The 17918-nt window shown below is 39.1% G+C and overlaps 1 protein-coding gene across 6 annotated transcripts in view; it reads right to left on the reverse strand.

Annotated features, from left to right (window-relative positions):
* Positions 1-17918, reverse strand: part of Cep78 (centrosomal protein 78) — a 35943-nt gene that overhangs the window by 7890 nt on the left and 10135 nt on the right. For 3 of the 6 annotated variants that reach the window (XM_063249518.1, XM_063249512.1, XM_063249526.1), the window contains exons 5-12: positions 17177-17351; positions 14172-14285; positions 12621-12685; positions 11545-11656; positions 8937-8954; positions 7705-7840; positions 6566-6611; positions 4494-4622 (exon numbers count right to left, since the gene is read on the reverse strand). In XM_063249518.1, the coding sequence (XP_063105588.1) occupies positions 4494-4622; positions 6566-6611; positions 7705-7840; positions 8937-8954; positions 11545-11656; positions 12621-12685; positions 14172-14285; positions 17177-17351 (795 nt within the window). The remainder of the gene's footprint in view (positions 1-4493; positions 4623-6565; positions 6612-7704; positions 7841-8936; positions 8955-11544; positions 11657-12620; positions 12686-14171; positions 14286-17176; positions 17352-17918) is intronic. The other 3 variants (XM_063249519.1, XM_063249513.1, XM_063249524.1) reach the window with 2 other exon arrangements.

The following is a 17918-nucleotide window of genomic DNA, read 5'->3' on the forward strand; positions in this document are numbered from 1 at the left end:
CATATGAACGTAACTGGTAGAGATAGGTTCATAATCAAAGCTGCCTCTTCCCAGCTTACATATTCAGCTCCCTAAGAGCAACCTTTCTCTTAAGCAAAAATGTTCACTCTAACACATGATATGCATGCTGAAAAGCACAGACCAAGTATGGGAATGTGCATGTAACCACCACCCAAATGTAGGAGTACACCTCCAACATCGCTGAAAACTCTTATAACTTCTCCCTGTCACCAGCTGCTCTTCCTCCCAGTTAGATGCCACCCTGTTTCCTGAGGATCCTTTATCTGTGTGCGTTCCTAACAATAGTTTGGTTTTGTCTATTAACTTTATGGAAAGGGAATCGTAACACAGCCTTTTGGTTGTTTTTTTTTTTGTACCAGGGATTGAACTCATGACCTCGCACTTGCCAGGCAGGCACTTATGCCGCTGAGCTAAATCCCCAGCCCCCCACATTTACTCATTTTTAAACTTCACTGCTGCCAGTAGGTCTAGTTCAATTTTATGGCTTTTTATTTAACTTTTATTTTTCTTGCTCTACACAGTTTAATCTTTACTTCTTAGTGGGCCTCTGAACTGCTTTCGGGTTGGGTTGTTGCAAATAGTCTGAATCTTTATCTACACCTTTTATCTATATCTATATCTATATCTGTATCTGCATCTGGTCGAGCAGTTTTTCCAGTGCTTATGTCCTGGGGTAATGTGACAGATCACTGGGTACTCACATATATCCTTAGTTGTAGACAATGCCAAAAGCCTTTCCACAGGGGCTGGGGATTAGCTCAGCGGCATAAGCGTCTGCCTTGCAAGCAGACAGTCGTGAGTTCGATCCCTGGTACCGATTAAAAAAAAAAAAAAAAAACCCTTTCCACAGTAGTTGTGCTGACTTACACTCCATAGAAACGTGATATGAGGTTCTCACTGCATGCCAGCTACCATCACACTTGCTATACCCCCAGCTGACTGCAGTTTCTTTTTAAGGCAGGGTCTTACTGAGCAGCCAAGACCGCCTTGAACCTGTGATGCTCTTGCCACAACCTCCAAAGTAGCAGGGATTACAGGCACATGACACCACATCCTGTCCCTATATGTATTTATACTGCCAGAATTAATTATCTGTGCACAATGGGGGTAACAGGAACCTCCATAGTGTTTACATGGAGTGTCGGTTACATTGTATCAGTAAGAAAAGGCACAGCACAGAAGTAAAGGCTCAAGCTTGTTAATGCAGAAGTAGACTAGTCAGCCTCCTACTTAGGACTTGACAGTTTGACTCCACACAAAACCCTACATGCAAAATGATTCACTGCTCAGGCCTATGAAGCTTTTTTCAGTGCCTTCTAGGGTCCAGGCATGATTTTTATTCCTTCTTATTTATCTCAAATCTCAGTATCTTAACATTTTACAGTGTAGAGCGCCTAGTTACGTGTTCAACACATCTTGTTCAATACACGGGCAGCACAGCGTTTTTCTATTTGAAACCTGACGTGTACTCTTAGCAAGGGAAACTTTCTTTTTGTTTGTTGGTAATTTCCAAACCTCCATTTTTCCCCATCACTTCTGACATTTCTAATACAGGTCAAACACCCCTCATATAAAATCTGTAATCAAAAATGCTCCAAAGCCTGAAACCTTTAGGGTGCCAACAAGCTGACACAGCAGACAAGGTGGGAGTCAGCACACAGGACCCAGGCTGTGCATAAGGTCTGTGTGAGATTAAGTTCATTTTGTGTTTGACTTACACCTCATCCTGAAGATGTATCGCTAATGTGTGTGTGTGTGTATAAATACATACAGAAGTATATAACTAAATATTTATACACAGATGTTTAAAATCAGAAAAAATCTGGAAGGTTCCTGGTCCCTGGCCCTGTGCATGAAGGATAAGCAACCTGATAGGCTGGAACTCACAGACACAGCCCCTACATCCCAGACTGGTCTTTCAGTCTTCTCCTTCCACATGCTGAGACATTCCCTTAATCCTTACTGATTTAATCCCTTTTTAACTACAACCTATTATTTGATGCTGCTTTTTGAGACAGTCTCAGTAAGTTGCTTTCCTAGCCTTAATGCTGTGACCATGCCTCAGCCTTCCAAGCGCTGGGGATGTGTGTGGACCACTGCACATAGTCTAGATGCCGCATCTCTAAGGATACCTTCATGAACTCTGGTCCAGCAGGACATATTTTTAAGCGTGATTTCCCTTGTCACGTTTCACTCAGCCATCAGATGAACCACCTATCTTGTATTTAAGTACAGAGAGTAGAAGCTCATGGGTAACACATGACTGCCTTCTTTTACACATGAACAAGTGGGCAGCCAGTTAAGGTATCACCAATCAGGCTTTCTACAGTGCAAAATCTATACCAGCCTCTCTGCTTTTCTCTGAAGACTCTACTTTCGTAAAAAAAAAAAAAGTCAAATATCTCACTTTAGGAGTGTGAAGGGCTGGAGTCAACTCTGCCATATGTAACCCCTACTTTAATGACGCTCTTAATCCACCCTATGTAAGGAGAGCAGCTCTGCAGGGAGGACTGGATCCCCACTGAGCTGTCAATGCCCCTGGCACAGTCTAGAAAGTCCGATTTCCTCTGTGCTGCTGGTTTAATTTCTTCTACTTGTCTTCTGCCTTTCAAAAAATGATTGGAATCACTTCTGTTCTGTTGGTTATTGAGGGTTTACATCTGAGTAAAGTTCTTAATTCTATCATTTCAGTGGGCTCTCAAAATGCCGAAGAGCTGCGAGGGTTTTCAGTACAACATGATCAAAAAGCCTTAGCCTTGGTCCTTTCCAACGGCTATAGCACTTTTAGAAACATGATCTGAGTCTCCTGGTGAAGAACACAACAAACTAAAACAGGATGGTCAGATGAACACGGGTTTTGTTTTGCATTGTAAATGTTAAATGATGCAAAAGCTAAAAATTATTGGTGCTCATCTGTAAGATAACAGTGGGTAACTGTACACGAACCATAGCTTCCTACATCTGTTAACATTTTATAATTTTATAAGGACTTCTCTTTTTTTTTGGAACCGGGGATCAAACTCACAACCTTGCACTTGCCAGGCAGGCACTTGTGCTGCTGAGCTAAACCCCCAGCCCTATAAGGACTTATCTTAAAATTCATTTATATAAATATTGATTTCCATTTTAAAACACCAAGTGTCCTTATTTTTTGTTTTGTTTTAGTGATGGTGAGAAGTAAATGCAGGACACTTGTGCCTTGTTCAAAGCAAGTGTTCTTATCACTGAGCTTATAATAGCCCTTAGCTGGCTTTCCTTTCTTTATTTTTTTGGTATTGGGAATTGAACTCATGACCTCATGCTTGCCAGGCAGGCTGTGCTACTGAGCTATATCCACAGCCATAACTGTCTTTCTTTTTAAAAAATCAAACTGTGATTCCCGTATAATAAAAACGGGATAACTGTCCTTCACTCACATCAGGAGTGAGGAGGCGGTGCCATCTGTGACCCAGGAGGCAGGTCCTCACCTGACACCAAGCCTATCGCTCTGATTGTGCCTTTTCCACCTTCTACACCTGTGAAAAGCAAATCTTCATTTCTATACTTTTAAAGCAAACTGGCAAGTGCAAGGTCCTGAGTTCAACTCCTGACATTAAAAAAAGAAGTAAGGGCTGGGGATTTAGCTCAGCGGCATAAGCGCCTGCCTTGCAAGCAGGCAGTCGTGAGTTCAATCCCTGGTACCGGTAAAAACGAAAAAGACAAAAAAAAAAAAAAAAAAAGGAAGCAAAAAGGGATAACTATTTCTCTATTTTTACTCCATGGTGAAAACTTAACAGAGGGCAAGGGGACAGCTCTGTAGCAGAGCGTGCACTTAGCAGGTCTAAGCCCAGCCACGCCACCCCCAATTCAATGTGGGCTCTGAAAAATGCACAAAAAAGACCACCTAGAATGGTGTTTTCTTTATTACAAATTATCAGCTCTGTATCAAAGTCGAAATAAAATAAAAGCCATATATTTAAGGTTAGAAATTTGTTATAAAAATCATTTTTCTTGTTGGTCCATACAAAGAGAGGGGAATGACATTTGATGTTTATTATTTTTTTTAAACAAAATGAAATTTTTTTTTTCAATTTTACTTTCACCAAAAACAAAGTTACATTTGCCTCTTACCTAATAGGAAAGGTTGCTAGTACCATCAGTTTCCCAGTCTACAGAATGAAACAATCATGTGACTATATCATACAGTAATTTTACTGAGTCGGTTTCACGATCATTAAGGTTTTTCTAACACTGTACGACTCTAAGAAAAAAAAAACCACCTTGCTAGTGATGTTTTGATTTTTAATCTCAGAGTTCACACATCCTTCTCTCATCATGTTTTAAGGCAGCACCGTTTAAGGGTATAGGAGTTAGTGGGGAGCACTTAGAACACCAACGCGAGTCCCCAAGGTCCTGTCACAAGTGTGCATCTGTAAGATCCACCTGTGGTCTGGAATAATCTTCCCCATGTCTCGAAAGCAACAGTTTTGTACCTGTAACACGTCATGTTTTACACTGGGTTTCTCTGGCACTTCATGAACACTTTCTGAAGAATCATCTATCTCCTCAAACTCTGAGGATGAAGGACTCTCTACTGTCACCGTGACAGGAAAATCTGATGACTTAAAGAAAACAGGATTATGTAAACAGTAACATAACCAGATACCAAATATTCAGGACATCTAACCAAAGTGATATTTCTGAAATAACTGATACATACAAGTGTCTTTTGCCAACACTTAGGTTAAAACAACACAGCAAAACACTACTTACTGCTGCTGTTACTATGCAGAATTCTGGCATATACATAGTTACGACTGCTATATGGAATGTTCTATTAATTTATTAAATTCACATAAATCAAGTAAGGAGACAGGATGAACATTTTTCCTTAAAACAATTTTATAATGCATAAGAGAAATTTATTCTTCACTATCAGATGCAAAAAGTGTGGAAGTATAATTTTTAGGAGGCAAATCCATTGGTAGGAGACTGATAAACAAAAAAATGTAAGAATGAACCGAGCACAGTGGTGCATACCTATAACCCCAGCACTCAGGAAAGCTGAGGGGGATGGCAAGTTTGAGCCCAGCTAGGGCCAATTTAGTGATTTAAGGAGGCTCACCTGAAAATTTTTTAAAAAGGGATGGGGGCAGTAAACTGAACCAGAATGGTATTTTTTTTTTAATGTGATATTAACACACATGCTTCTTTATTGATCTTTTTTTTTGAGACAGGGTTTCACTATGAAGTTCAGGCTGGCCTTGAGCTAACTTTTTTTTTTACCTTTTGGTACTGGGGATAGAACTCACAACCTCATGCTTGCCAAGCAGGCACTTGTGCTGCTGAGCTAAACCCCCAGGCCCTTGAACTCACTTTTTTTTTTTGAACTCACTTTTTAATGCAGGCTAGTCTTTTTTTTTTTCTTTTTTTCTTTTTATCGGTACCGGGGATCAAACTCACGACCACCTGCTTGCAAGGCAGGTACTTATGCCGCTGAGCTAAATTCCCAGCCCCTCCCAGGCTAGGCTTGAACTTGCAGCAATCCCCCTGCCTCAGGCTCCCAAGTGCCCGGCCAGAACGGTACTTTAAATAAATCATGTATGTACACACAAGTAAAAGTGACACACTAACAATTTTATCTTATCCTTCACAAGCCAAAACTAGAGCACCAACAATATAATTTTGTTAAAGTTCCCTGCTGATCAGTATGAGATTTCTCATCATTTAAAAATGGGCCTGGTGACTACCTCATAAAAAGCAAATCTACATGTTAAAACAAAGAGCTTCTGTAACTGTAAAGAAATAAGTCCCAGGTGTGATCTCTACCACAAGCAGGAAACAAGCCCTCAACAGGATGGTGCGCACACCCCAACTTCTGGGCATGGAGGAACAGTGGTGCCACCAGGGAGCTCCTCACTCAGTCTCGGCAGTGCTGTCTGTAAGAACCAACCCTGAGCTACCAAAGCTGCAGGCAGGGGACAGGGAATGTGTGTATCCTGGAGTGGGGGAGCTCTGGGGAAACAGCTGCTTTGCTCTGGCTCTAGAATCTGGAATTCACACACACATAGGAATCCCAGAAGCCTCACTCCTGAAAACTTAAGGATGTTTCTGAGGGTGTAGCGCTATGTGTCAGGTCAGAAACGGAGTCAAATTCATTTTCCTGGCCATAGCTGATGTGGGGACAGTTTGACAGCTGGAAGCATAAGGTCTACACCATGTGCAATATCCACGTATCTACACCCGAGCACTGGGACACAGCACCCGGGGAAGTTTTAGACAGGGTTACTTCGGCAGGGAGTGTCTTCTGGAAGGTTCTAACTAGCTTCAAAAAGGAGAGACTGTGGGGGTAGAGGAGCTCCTCAGCAATTCCAGCATTTGGAACGCTGGAACAGGAGGATCACTGTGAGCTGAGGCCAGCCTGCACTACACAGCAAGACCATATCTCCAAAAACCATAGACAGACAGACAGGTAGATTAAAAAAATAGCACAGAAAACTGCTCTCCATCTTTTCTGTTCCAACCCTCTGTATCTCTGTATGTTACAAGTATGATAAATACACACCTGCAGCTGATTAGGGATATCTTGAGTTTTGAGTAGCGGAAAACCCCTAAAAAGATATCAACAAGTTAAGTCATATTTCATGCAGACATACCACCAATTAACACTTATTAGTATTATGTACACTATCCATATAAAACTGTGTAAATAAATAACCTCAAAATAAGACTCCAGGATTCTGTTACGGCAAAAGTTGAATGGACTTCAGCAAGACGGCTTTGTGACAGTTCGGAGACACACACAGCTCCCACGTACGGCATGACTGAGTTTCCAATCTAACTGCTCTATCTACATATAGTGCTCATTCTGGAATTTACAATTTCTGTGATTATGAGGGATTGCAGATTAGTAAATGTCCTAAGAGGACATGAACCATAAAACTGCAAAACTGGGGCCTTCGACTAGTTTATATACTAATAATTTACATTTACCATTTGTGGAAAGGAAGTCAGCTGCCTCGTGTAGATTATGCAAAGCAATTTAACAGGTATTTTACACAGCACCTATCTTCAGTCCTATTTAAAATCAATTCTATTTTCTTAAGCAACTGTTAATCCTCAGTTTCTTGAATAATCTCAAATCAATAATTAAAAAATCTACATTAATCTAGCTCACTTAACAAGCCAAAAATTATAGCACAACAATGTAAAACAAAAAACTTGATAAAAATTACCTTGTACAGCTCCACTGTGGGTAATGAGCTAAAACTGGTTTGAGTCACTAAATGAGGTCCATTAAAATGAGAATTTGGCGAGTTCACTTAGTAAGTTTAATTCGGCCTCCTTCCCCACTTCACACGCAGCCATCTCCCAGGCTACAGAATGTCTCAGCCCTCATTCTGCATACGCAGATTCCTACTTCTACCTCAAAGGCTCAGCTCAGCTACACATCTTCCATTAAACCCTCTGCTCGCCTGTGCAAGTGAAATGATCTCAAGGCTCCTGTTGATTCCCACAGGTACAACTTCTGTGACACTAAGGAAGTGACTTAAAACACCTAATTATCACTTTCCCCTTCAAGGATTCCTTAGGTAGAAGCTTTGAGTTTTTTCCGTCTTATAGAAACAACCAGAGAACTTCTGTTTAATACAAGCTCCAAAATAAAGAGCCGTGGATGACTGAAAGGAAATAAAAATATCCTACCTGCTTCTCTTAGCACGTTCTGCAGTACGCCAGGGCAAGAAACCATCCACCCCAGGAGGCAGAGGTTCAGGAGCATAGCATTCTTTACCAGTGGTGTGTTTTCTTCCGCTGCTTGCAGGTTTCTTGGTGGCCAATCCTATGTTGGAGAGGGTTAAAAACAAAAAAATCAAGAAACTCAAAAGGTTTACAGATTATCATGTGCATACTCATAAAAGAATACAAATGACAATGAAATTTGGCCATCAAAAGAGGATCCATTTATAAAAAGGTAGCAATGTTTTGAAAACATTAAATTTCTACAGTAACAAGTTATCATTTTAACTAAAATATAAATTGACTATTAGATGTGTAGAACATGCAAAAATAAATAAAAATATATTTCAGTGAAATATACTTCATGCAAAACAATATTCAGTTCGCTGCAACTTAGAACATCTTTGGTATTTCTGAATCTTTAAGACAGAGCAACATAAATACACCCAGGACACCTGCTAACAGACCTGAATGAGAGATCAAAATCACAACTGAACCGCACTTTCACTAGGTAAAAACTATTAAAACACTGCAAGTGGCCAGGTGGCAGGTAAACTGGTGGTGTCCTCGAAGCCTGTTAACCTTAGGTCTCATTTAACTTTATAGAAAACGCAAGAGAAACAAGTAAAACTTACTGGATGAAAGAGGAGATTCATGAGAAGCTTTATGTTTTTTTAACACTAATGTGTCAAGTATCTTTATATGAAACATTTTCAAATCACATATTAAAACTCACATTACAATGTCTTTAATATTGCTGAAAACAAATAATACATGTTTATTTAAGTGGTTATCTTTCCAATTTATTTTACTATACAAGATCTACTTTGGCAGCTCTAGGATGGTATCTAAGATAAAGTGTAACTGGTGACAACAAACACATGGCCCTGTGCTATTTCTCTGGATTTGTAGACATGTCTCTCAAAATATATAAAAGCTCTGTCGATCTTGTACTATTCCACTTTTGTTTTTTAACAATCTTCATATGAAAAATATTTGTGTGCATATATTGTCAGCAAATAATGCAAACACTTTTAATTGAAACAAATTAAACTTATTAGAGATGAAAAATCTAGTGAAAATTTTTATCTTCTTTCTGCACATATAAACAATATGAACATGACATAATTCACATAAAATATCCAAACTGTGCTCTCAATGAAATTTAACTAAACAGCCAACATACTGATTTGTCTTACCTCTGTGTCTCCAAATAACTGATGCAAATCCAAAAATAAAAAGTCCAATAAAATTATTCTTAAAATTGCTCAGTGAGCTTGTAAACTTCAATTACATTTCCATTTTCTTTACATGCCAGCTACTAAAATTATAGAACATCTACTATTTTAAATACACTTTTTTTCTTATTGCTACTATCATAACACCACTGAAATGAAGTGCTTTTACCAAAGCCTAACACAGGATACGAACTTTTTAGTGTGATATCACAAATTTCAATTTGTATATGTCACATGAGTAACTAATAAAATACCACTGCTCTGAAATAAAAATTGGTATATGTAGCCTATATGTTCCTCAATTTAATCAGTACTCAATTTAATACACTGACAATTATTTACTACAAATAAGTCAGTTACTGGTGAGCCAAAAGCACAGATCTTGTAATTAAAAACAAGAATATTTATCAAGAAGTTTTTGGAAAGATTTAAAAAATAATTTAGGCAAACCATGAGTGCCCAGGAAGATAAAAGCTAGCTCACCCTTTCTGTGAGTTGGCAGGAGCCAAGCTGGGTCTGGGAGGAGGAGCAGAACGACCAGCCAACTCTCCCTTTCCATAAGCCACACAAACCACATAGGGCCCAGGAAGAGACTCAACCCCCCCCCCCCCCCAAGCAACAGCTGGTTCAGAGGACAGGCTGAGTTGATAGCAACTGAAGCACAAAAAACAATTAAATTGCTTGTACTGTTAGAATGACTTTGCAGACCTAGGGCCCTTAGTCTGAGAATCTGTTAAGAGGGTAAGAGTATGCACTATAGCAAATATGGGAGATTCCCTTCTGCCTTGCTTTTGAATTCTAAGTGTTCTCATTGTTTGTTTTGTTCTGACTTACTGTTATGTTTTAATGTTCTGTTTTGATTCATTTTACTCTATTTTGTCTGGTTTTATTTTATTATGTTTGATGGTATGGGCAACTATTGTGAAGATAATAAGATATATTATGGTAGCTATTGTTGATTTCCTATTATCCTGTTTTGAAGTTCTGTACCACTTTCACTGTTTTGTTTAGATTGGTTTTATTATTTTATTGTTAAGTTTTCTCTTTAAAACAAAAAGGTGATATTTAGGTTTTTTCCAATTTTTCACTAGTTCAAAATATCGATCCATCAACCAAAGAATTCATGTGAATGCATTAAAAAGCATAATAATGGATCATATAAAATTTTAACTCAATATGAAGTTAAAAATAATTGTATTTAAGCTATGTGAGATTGTTACTTTTAGACCATAGGAATAGAAAGAAAAATTAAGTATTATCTGACCGGACAGTGGAATTCGTGGTGGCTTCTATGTTTATTTCCAATGTCATATTAATGCAATACCTTTATAAAACCTAAACAAAAATCATCAATGTATTTTTTCAAGTTGTAATAAAATACACACAACATAAAAATTTCCATATTAATCATTTTTAAGTGTACAGATCAATGCTACTAAGTCAAAAACTTTTGAAAATGCAGGTAGTAACCAAATAAAAGATTGTTTGCCATTAACTGTTTAATGAACTTGATATGTCTGGTATATAACTGAAGTCATCATAAACCTTTTTCTGAAAAGTTGGCAGATTATAAACATAAGAAAATTATTGTGTGTCTTTTGTTTAGTCTTTATGGTTTTTAGTTTCAAAATTCAAAGTTGTTATAAGAAAATGTTACTTTCATATTAGATTTGGATCAATTTATTCCACTATTCATTTTTACCCCCAGAAGAGGTTATTTATAAATGTAGTATGTTCTAGTGAGTAAAGACTAGAAACTCTTTAGAAACAATATAAAAATTAGTGTAACTGAATTATTCCAAACATTCAGAGAACTTGAAATTTATATTACTAGTTGTTGAAGTTTATAAAATACTTTTCTCAATATTCTTTGTCATAAAATTATACAGTTTTAAACCCTAGATTAGCTATTATTTTGTAAATTAAATACATGTTATAACAAATGTTTAGAAAATGTCTTTCTAAAATGTTCCATGTAAGATCAATAAGCTTGTCTGCAGTACTGTTTTCTAGGGGTTATATGTATTTTGAGGACTTTTCCATCACTGAAAGAGCAAGGTGTCATCCAATAACTCTGGTAAGAATTCACAAGGAAGAAACAAGGGGGAAAAAATGGAACTGAAAAGAAATTTTGTTTTCTGTAACTGTAGGACAGTTCTTAATTTCAGAAAAATGGTCCGGCTATGGGTGTGGCTCAGGGGTAGAACATCTGTCCAGCATGCCTGAGGCCCTGTGTCAACCCCTACCACCACCTAAAACTATACCAAAGGGCACCTCAAATTTCAGCTGCAGAAGCATAAGCAATCATCAACCAGGAAACATTCAAAATGATAAACATTTTATGAAAAAAATGGTTTATTTTAAAAACGAAAAGAGTAGGATTCATTCCCTAATGATTTATTTACTATTTCTACATTCCCTAAATCTTCCTAAGCTGTACCACAACAATTACAGTCTTACAATACACATGCAGTCAGTGCTCACGCCAACGAGGAAAGATTCTAACACACTGGAACCCATGGCAGGTGTACATTTCAGTAGCATTAAAAAGCCAAGGGAGAGAGGTTACCAATTCTGATAGTAGCCTTTCCTTTTCGACTGCTTCCTAGAATTATAGTTCTTTTTTTCTGTTTAGCAGTTTTAGATGATTCCTTCAAAGATGGAGAAGTTATCCACTGGTACTAGAAGAGATAGATACAGGCAATTTCAGTTACACGTAATATGTGAGAGTTTGAACTTAACTGGAAATATTAACATACTATAAAAGCTTTGCAACTTGCTTTTCTTGGACCCCGATATTTTTTTTGTCTTTTTCATTTTTTCCGGTATCGGGGATCAAACTCACGATTGCCTACTTGCAAGGCAGGTACTTATGCCGCTGAGCTAAATCCCCAGCCCCTTCTTGGACCCCAATTTAAGAAAAAGAAACCACATAACATTTTCAAAAATAGAAAAGCAACCTGATTTAACTGAAAATTCAAGGTGGCAAAAAAATGCCTTGACAATTTTATTAAAAACAAAAGAAAAAAACAATAAAGATAAATTCTATTAAAATTTATTATATTGTTAACAGATAACGAAGCTGACAAATATACTGAGGTAAACAGGTATAGAGTGCTAAAGCAGATTACAAAGCAGCAAATACGGCAATGCCAGTTTTTTATTTTCAAATGTACTTATTTACATTAATGTATAGAGATATCAAGAAATCATCCACACTGGGCGTGCTGGCACATGCCTGAAATCCCACCACTCGGCAGGCTGAGGTAAGAGATCACTGTGAAGTGGAGGCCAGTCTGGACTACATGGTGAATTCAAGGCCAGCCTGAACTGCACAGTGAGACCATCTTTTAAAAAAAAAATCAGCTAAAATCAACTGTCCTAAGTCTGTTCCTGGGGATGAAACGCTAAGCACATTCTTTGGATTAAGAGCATTTCCTGACTTGTGCTACTATGAAGTATTTCTAAGCAGAGGAAATTAGGAGTTGCTATTCGGATGTGGGCGTGTTAACCAGGTAGACTGTGGTCATCACTTCACAGCACAGCTCTGTCTCAAACATGCTGCCGTACCCCTTAACACATGATTCTATGTCAATTATACACAACAGAAAAAAATTCTTCCCTGAGAACTAAAACAGGCTGTACCTCTGACTTAGCACTTCTTCCATTCTGGAGAACTTTTTTGATAACTGCTTTCATCACCGAATGATCTAAAGTAAAATGAAAATTGAAAATATAGTAACTTTAGTCCAATGAGTGGCTATATCCATTTAAAAACAAGCGGCAACTCATTATTGTTCTTTCAGTCAAATTCAATACTAAGCCCACATTATTTAATTATACATTTATTTTCCCTGGTGAACATTCTAACTTCTTTTCTCAAAGACAAAGTGAAAGTTTGTCACCCTGCATAGCACCCCTAGTAGCTTCTACTCTGGCAGTAGCAAAGATCAAGTTTAAAGTGGCTTTGGACACCTTCAGATAGAAAACCAAGAACATGGACACTTGGACACTTAAGACACCTAAAGGCAACCGACACAGTCCGAGTGAAGGTCACGATAAGCCTTGAAGCTGCTCCTCTCCCAGCTGCCTTTTCTCGGTACCTGGTACAGCCCAGCTGTGCACATAACACGTCCAGAACATCTTGAGCACTACCCATTCCTTCCTAGCCTGCACCTAACTAATCTGAAACCCTCTTGGGCAGGCCTCATTTTGACCACTTTTTCATTACCTTCAACCTTGCACCCTCAGCTTAGCCACAAGCACCTTCCACCTGGCTTGCTATGATGGGCCCTTCTCCGATGGGTCCCTCCTTGGCCTCCCTGCTTCCCTACTTAGCACCACCTAGAGGCCTACTCTCCACTCTAGCTAGGGTCCTGATGGAAACAGCACTCAGGTCACTGAGCACAGTGCAATCCCCAGGCCGGCCTTCAGAATCTTGTGGTATTGGCCCTGGCTCGCTGCTGGAACTTACGGCACCCTAAGCTCCCCCTCCTCGCTGCCAGCTGGTCTGGCTCCTCATCTTCCCTTAAATGCTCCGCCTGCCCTGCCACAGCCACCTGCCTACACGCTTACTGCTTCTCTGCCCTGGAACGGACTTTCCCTGGAACTTTCACAGTCTGCTCCTCATCTCCCTCCGCTCTCTGTTTCATGTCACTCCACCAGGGAGAATGTCCCTAACAATCTTATCTAATACAGTCCACCAGCCCCAGCTATTTTACCCTGAGGTATGCACTTTCACTACTTACAGTTACTTATCTGTTTGCTAATTGGTATTTCAGTTTCCTCTCTAGACAGTAAGCCTTACAAAGGCAAGGCTGGCTGGTTAACTGCCACCTGCACAGATGCTTCAACCACAGCTCAGCACACAAAAGTACTCAAAATGTACTGGTAAAATCAGCAAGGGAATGAAACGCTTTTCAAAAAATTCAGAGGTTTCACATAAAAGGAAATAATGCTCTTTCTTAGTTGGAACAGGTTTATTATCAGAGTTCACCTCTATTCAGAAGCAGTCAAGAAAAATTTACAAGTACAACTTATTTGAGTCAGTAAAAGTTACCTGCTAAAAACATAAGTAACTACCAGATGAGAAAAGTTTAGGAAAGTAAATACATAACGGTTAGGAAATTGTAAATACTGGAACAAACTGCTTTTGTTCTGCTATCTGTTCATGAGTAAAAATGAGCAGCAACATACCAATGAGCGGGTTTCTCCTTATATCCAGAACCACCAGAGTCCTGTTGGTCTCCAGGGCCTTCAGCAAAGCCTGGGCTCCATCACTGGTGAGGCCGCACTGCTGCAGGTCAAGTGCTTGTAATGAAAGATGAGTCACCTGTCAATTCCACATAGACTTAACAGTACAGACAGCCCCGTCTATGCCTGGGAGATTCCTGAGTGAGACTAGTCCTGGTTGAGGGCTAGGGATTTAGCTGCACCTGTCTGCCAAGCGTGAGGTCGGAGCTTGATCCCCAGCACGAAAAAAAAAAAAAAAAAAAAAAGACCAGTCATGGCAGGTTTTTAATCAAGTATTGAGAAAAAGCAGAACATCATACATAAATGCACAATCTGGGGGAGAAAAAAGGCCTCCTCAGCCTCATTTCTTGGATGTGCTATGATTATCTTCCCTTTAGCACCAAATAAACCACCTAATATATTTTACAATGACAGAGTTGAGCAGTAACTATAGTCCATGAGGAAAAAAAACAGCACGGAACATCTACCATTCACAACTAGTAAAGATGCTAGTGGCAGCGTAAAAGCCACAGGCAAACACTAGATGGAGCTTAGAAATTATATCCCATTCTTTGAGCATGATTTTGAACTCAAAATAAATCTCAAAAAATGTATTTAAAAAGACAAAAGGAATGTAACAACTGTTAGTTTCAAAATAAAATGACAAAAATATTTAAGGAGATACAAATAATTCAAAGAATTTATTAATGAAAGCTGGGTGTGCTGGACCATGCCTGCAACCCCAGCCACTCAAGGGGCTGAAACAGGAGATCTGCAAGTTTGAGGGCTGCCTCGGCAACTGCGTAATCCCAGTCTCAAAAACAAAAATAAATACATCAGAAGACTGGTGATAACACTCAATGGTACAATGCCCCCCAATCTGACTCCCCTAGACTCACGAACACCAGCCAACCAGCCAACCAAATTACCACCAACCAACCAAAAAGACTTATGATCCATAACTCTCTCACTAAAAATTAAAGAATGGAACAAATGTTCATGAATACTAAGCTTGAATAACTACTCATTTAAACCCCAAAGAATCACTACAAAAGCACAGGTGCAAAGATGCTTCCACCAGAAGAAAACACCAGAGACTTTTAGTAAAGCATTGTATATACTACTACATTAAAGTAAAAGAAGCCTTTCACAGCCCACACTGTGGAATTGTATTCCCTGTGTTTGTATTCCCTGAAAATTCCTATGCCGAAACCCTAGTCCCTGCGTCTGTCTCTCTTTGTTTGTTATACTAGATAAACAAGGCAGTCTTGTACAAACCAGGAAGAGTATGTGCACCAAACACTGGACTGCCAGTGCTTTTCATCTGACTTCCCAGCCTCCGGCACTGTGAGACAGAACTGTCTGTGGTGTAAGCAGCCAATCCTCAGCACTACCCGTTAGCAGCCCAACCTTGCTAAGACACCTGATGACACACAGAATGTAATTATTCAATTAGCCAAATGATAAAAACAGCCAACAATTTTCACTAGCAAATCCAATGATGACAAATTGCAGCAGTAAAATGATCGCTCTGTCGGGTTATGCCAAAATCATAAACAAAATCAAGTAACAAAATCTCTAAATGTTTCCATTTTTTTCTCTCTGTGCAGTCCCACGGATCAAATCCAGGGGCTTACACATGCTAGTCAAGTGCTCTACCACTAGCTCTATCCTCAGCTATACCCTATTATATCCTAAAATATGCATGCTATTTTAATTCAGCAATTCATCTTCTAAGAATCTACCCAAAAGAAAGAATCAAAACTATGAACAGGAATATATAGCAAAGTATGGTTTATAACAGTAAAAAACCGGAAGTAACTTACAGATCTAAAAAGGAATGAATAAATTACGTATACTAAGGTATAAGAATATAACAAAACACTTAGTAGTCACTAAAAATGATGTCGTAGACTTGTTTTTCATTTTTTGTTTTTTTTTTTTAGTACAGGGGTTCAAACTCAGGACCTCGTGCCTGCTAGGCAGGCACTTACGCTACTGAGCTAAATCCCCACGTTACATTTGCTTATTAATTGGTTAACACACTTGTGACATATTCTGTGAACAAAGTTAAATAATCTGCAGAGCAACCCCACTTGAATGGGGTGGGGTTTCTTAGCTGTATAAAATTTAAAGATTTCTGTGGTACTAGGGATGGATCAAGGGCCGCATGCATGCTAGACAAGCACTCTACTGCTGAGCTGTGTCCTCAACCCTGTTTTTTATTTTGAGACATGGTCTCTTTGTGTAACCCAGGGGAACCCTGAATTTGTTATCCTCCTGCCTCAGCATGCAAGTAACTGGAATGGCAGGCATGTGTCACCACCATTTGATCTGCAGTAATTCACCCCACGAAGTGTACTCCTAAGTACACAAAGATGTACACATAAATTCACTAAAATAGAGGGAAATAATCCACTGTCTAAATATCAAACAGCAGACACTTAAACTACTATGCATCAATATAATGGTGCCCTACATGGCACGTATCATTAAACCAAAAAAAAAAAAAAAAATAGACTGCCAGGGGCTGGAGATTTAGCTCAGCGGCATAAGCACCTGCCTTGCAAGCAGGCCGTCCTGGGTTCGATCCCCAGTACCGATAAAAAAAAAAGATTGCCAAACAGTAAATACACAGTAATTCTTTTTTCTTTTTTTGTATTAGGGATTGAACTCACAACTTCATGTTTACCATGCAGGTACTTGTGCCACGGAACTATGACCCTGGCCCCATTTTTGTTATTTTTAATGGTATAAATATACCTATAAAAAGATTTAAAATGTGTGCTAAAATAGAAATATCTGGATTGGTTGATTATAAGTAATACTGTCCTGTTTATTTTGCATTTTCTATAAGAATGTATGTAATTTTCATAACACTTTAAAACTGTTAAGATTCCTGTTTACAACATTAGTGCCAAGAGCTGAACACACTCGATATTCTAAGCCTTTCGGAGCCCCTTACCTACCTCTAAGCCATAGATCCTCGCTGAGTGAGTCCGCGAGCGAGCGCGCGCCCAGGTCGCCCACCAGCGTGTTGCAGTTGAGCGTGACACGCCGCAGGCCTGCCATGCTATCCAGGTCGGGCCTCCTGTAGCGCAGGCTCTCTGCCCAGGTCTCCTCGTGCCGCCTTATCGCCTGGTACTGTAGAGCCAGCAGCACGGAATTAACACGGCGGGACAGAAGACAGGAAAACCACCAGGTAACTTAACACACTGAGCTCGTCAGTGCTTCCTGCACACACACACACACACACACACACACACGCGCACAAACGCAAACATATACATGGAATGTTAAAGGGAAGACTCAGGTTTAGGAGTCCAGTGGTCCAGATTCTAGCTCAGATTAGTAGTGAGACTCCAGCCCCTGGGTGATCTGTCACAGGTTAGTTATGTCCACTGACAACTCAAGTAATTTTTAAGAATTTTATTGTCCTTATCTCACAAGTTCAAGAACTAGTTTTGAATTCTATCACTGCTAAACCTATAAATTCCATCATTTTGTTCTCTAGTAGTCTCTAAACACTTATTTGTTAGTGTGTATGTGTGTGTGTATATATATATAATATATATATATATATATATAAAGTTCTGTATAAGTACTTTATTCACGATTTGAACTGCACAGAAACAGCAAGTACCACTTAAGTGACACACCAATAAATACAGACTCTGCTTTATTCTTCCAACCTGAGGATCTCACATGCTT

The sequence above is a fragment of the Cavia porcellus genome, unplaced genomic scaffold (genome assembly GCF_034190915.1).
Source record: "Cavia porcellus strain 051 isolate PalLab524CR breed Dunkin Hartley unplaced genomic scaffold, mCavPor4.1 scaffold_1, whole genome shotgun sequence".
In the NCBI taxonomy this organism is placed as follows: domain Eukaryota; kingdom Metazoa; phylum Chordata; class Mammalia; order Rodentia; family Caviidae; genus Cavia; species Cavia porcellus.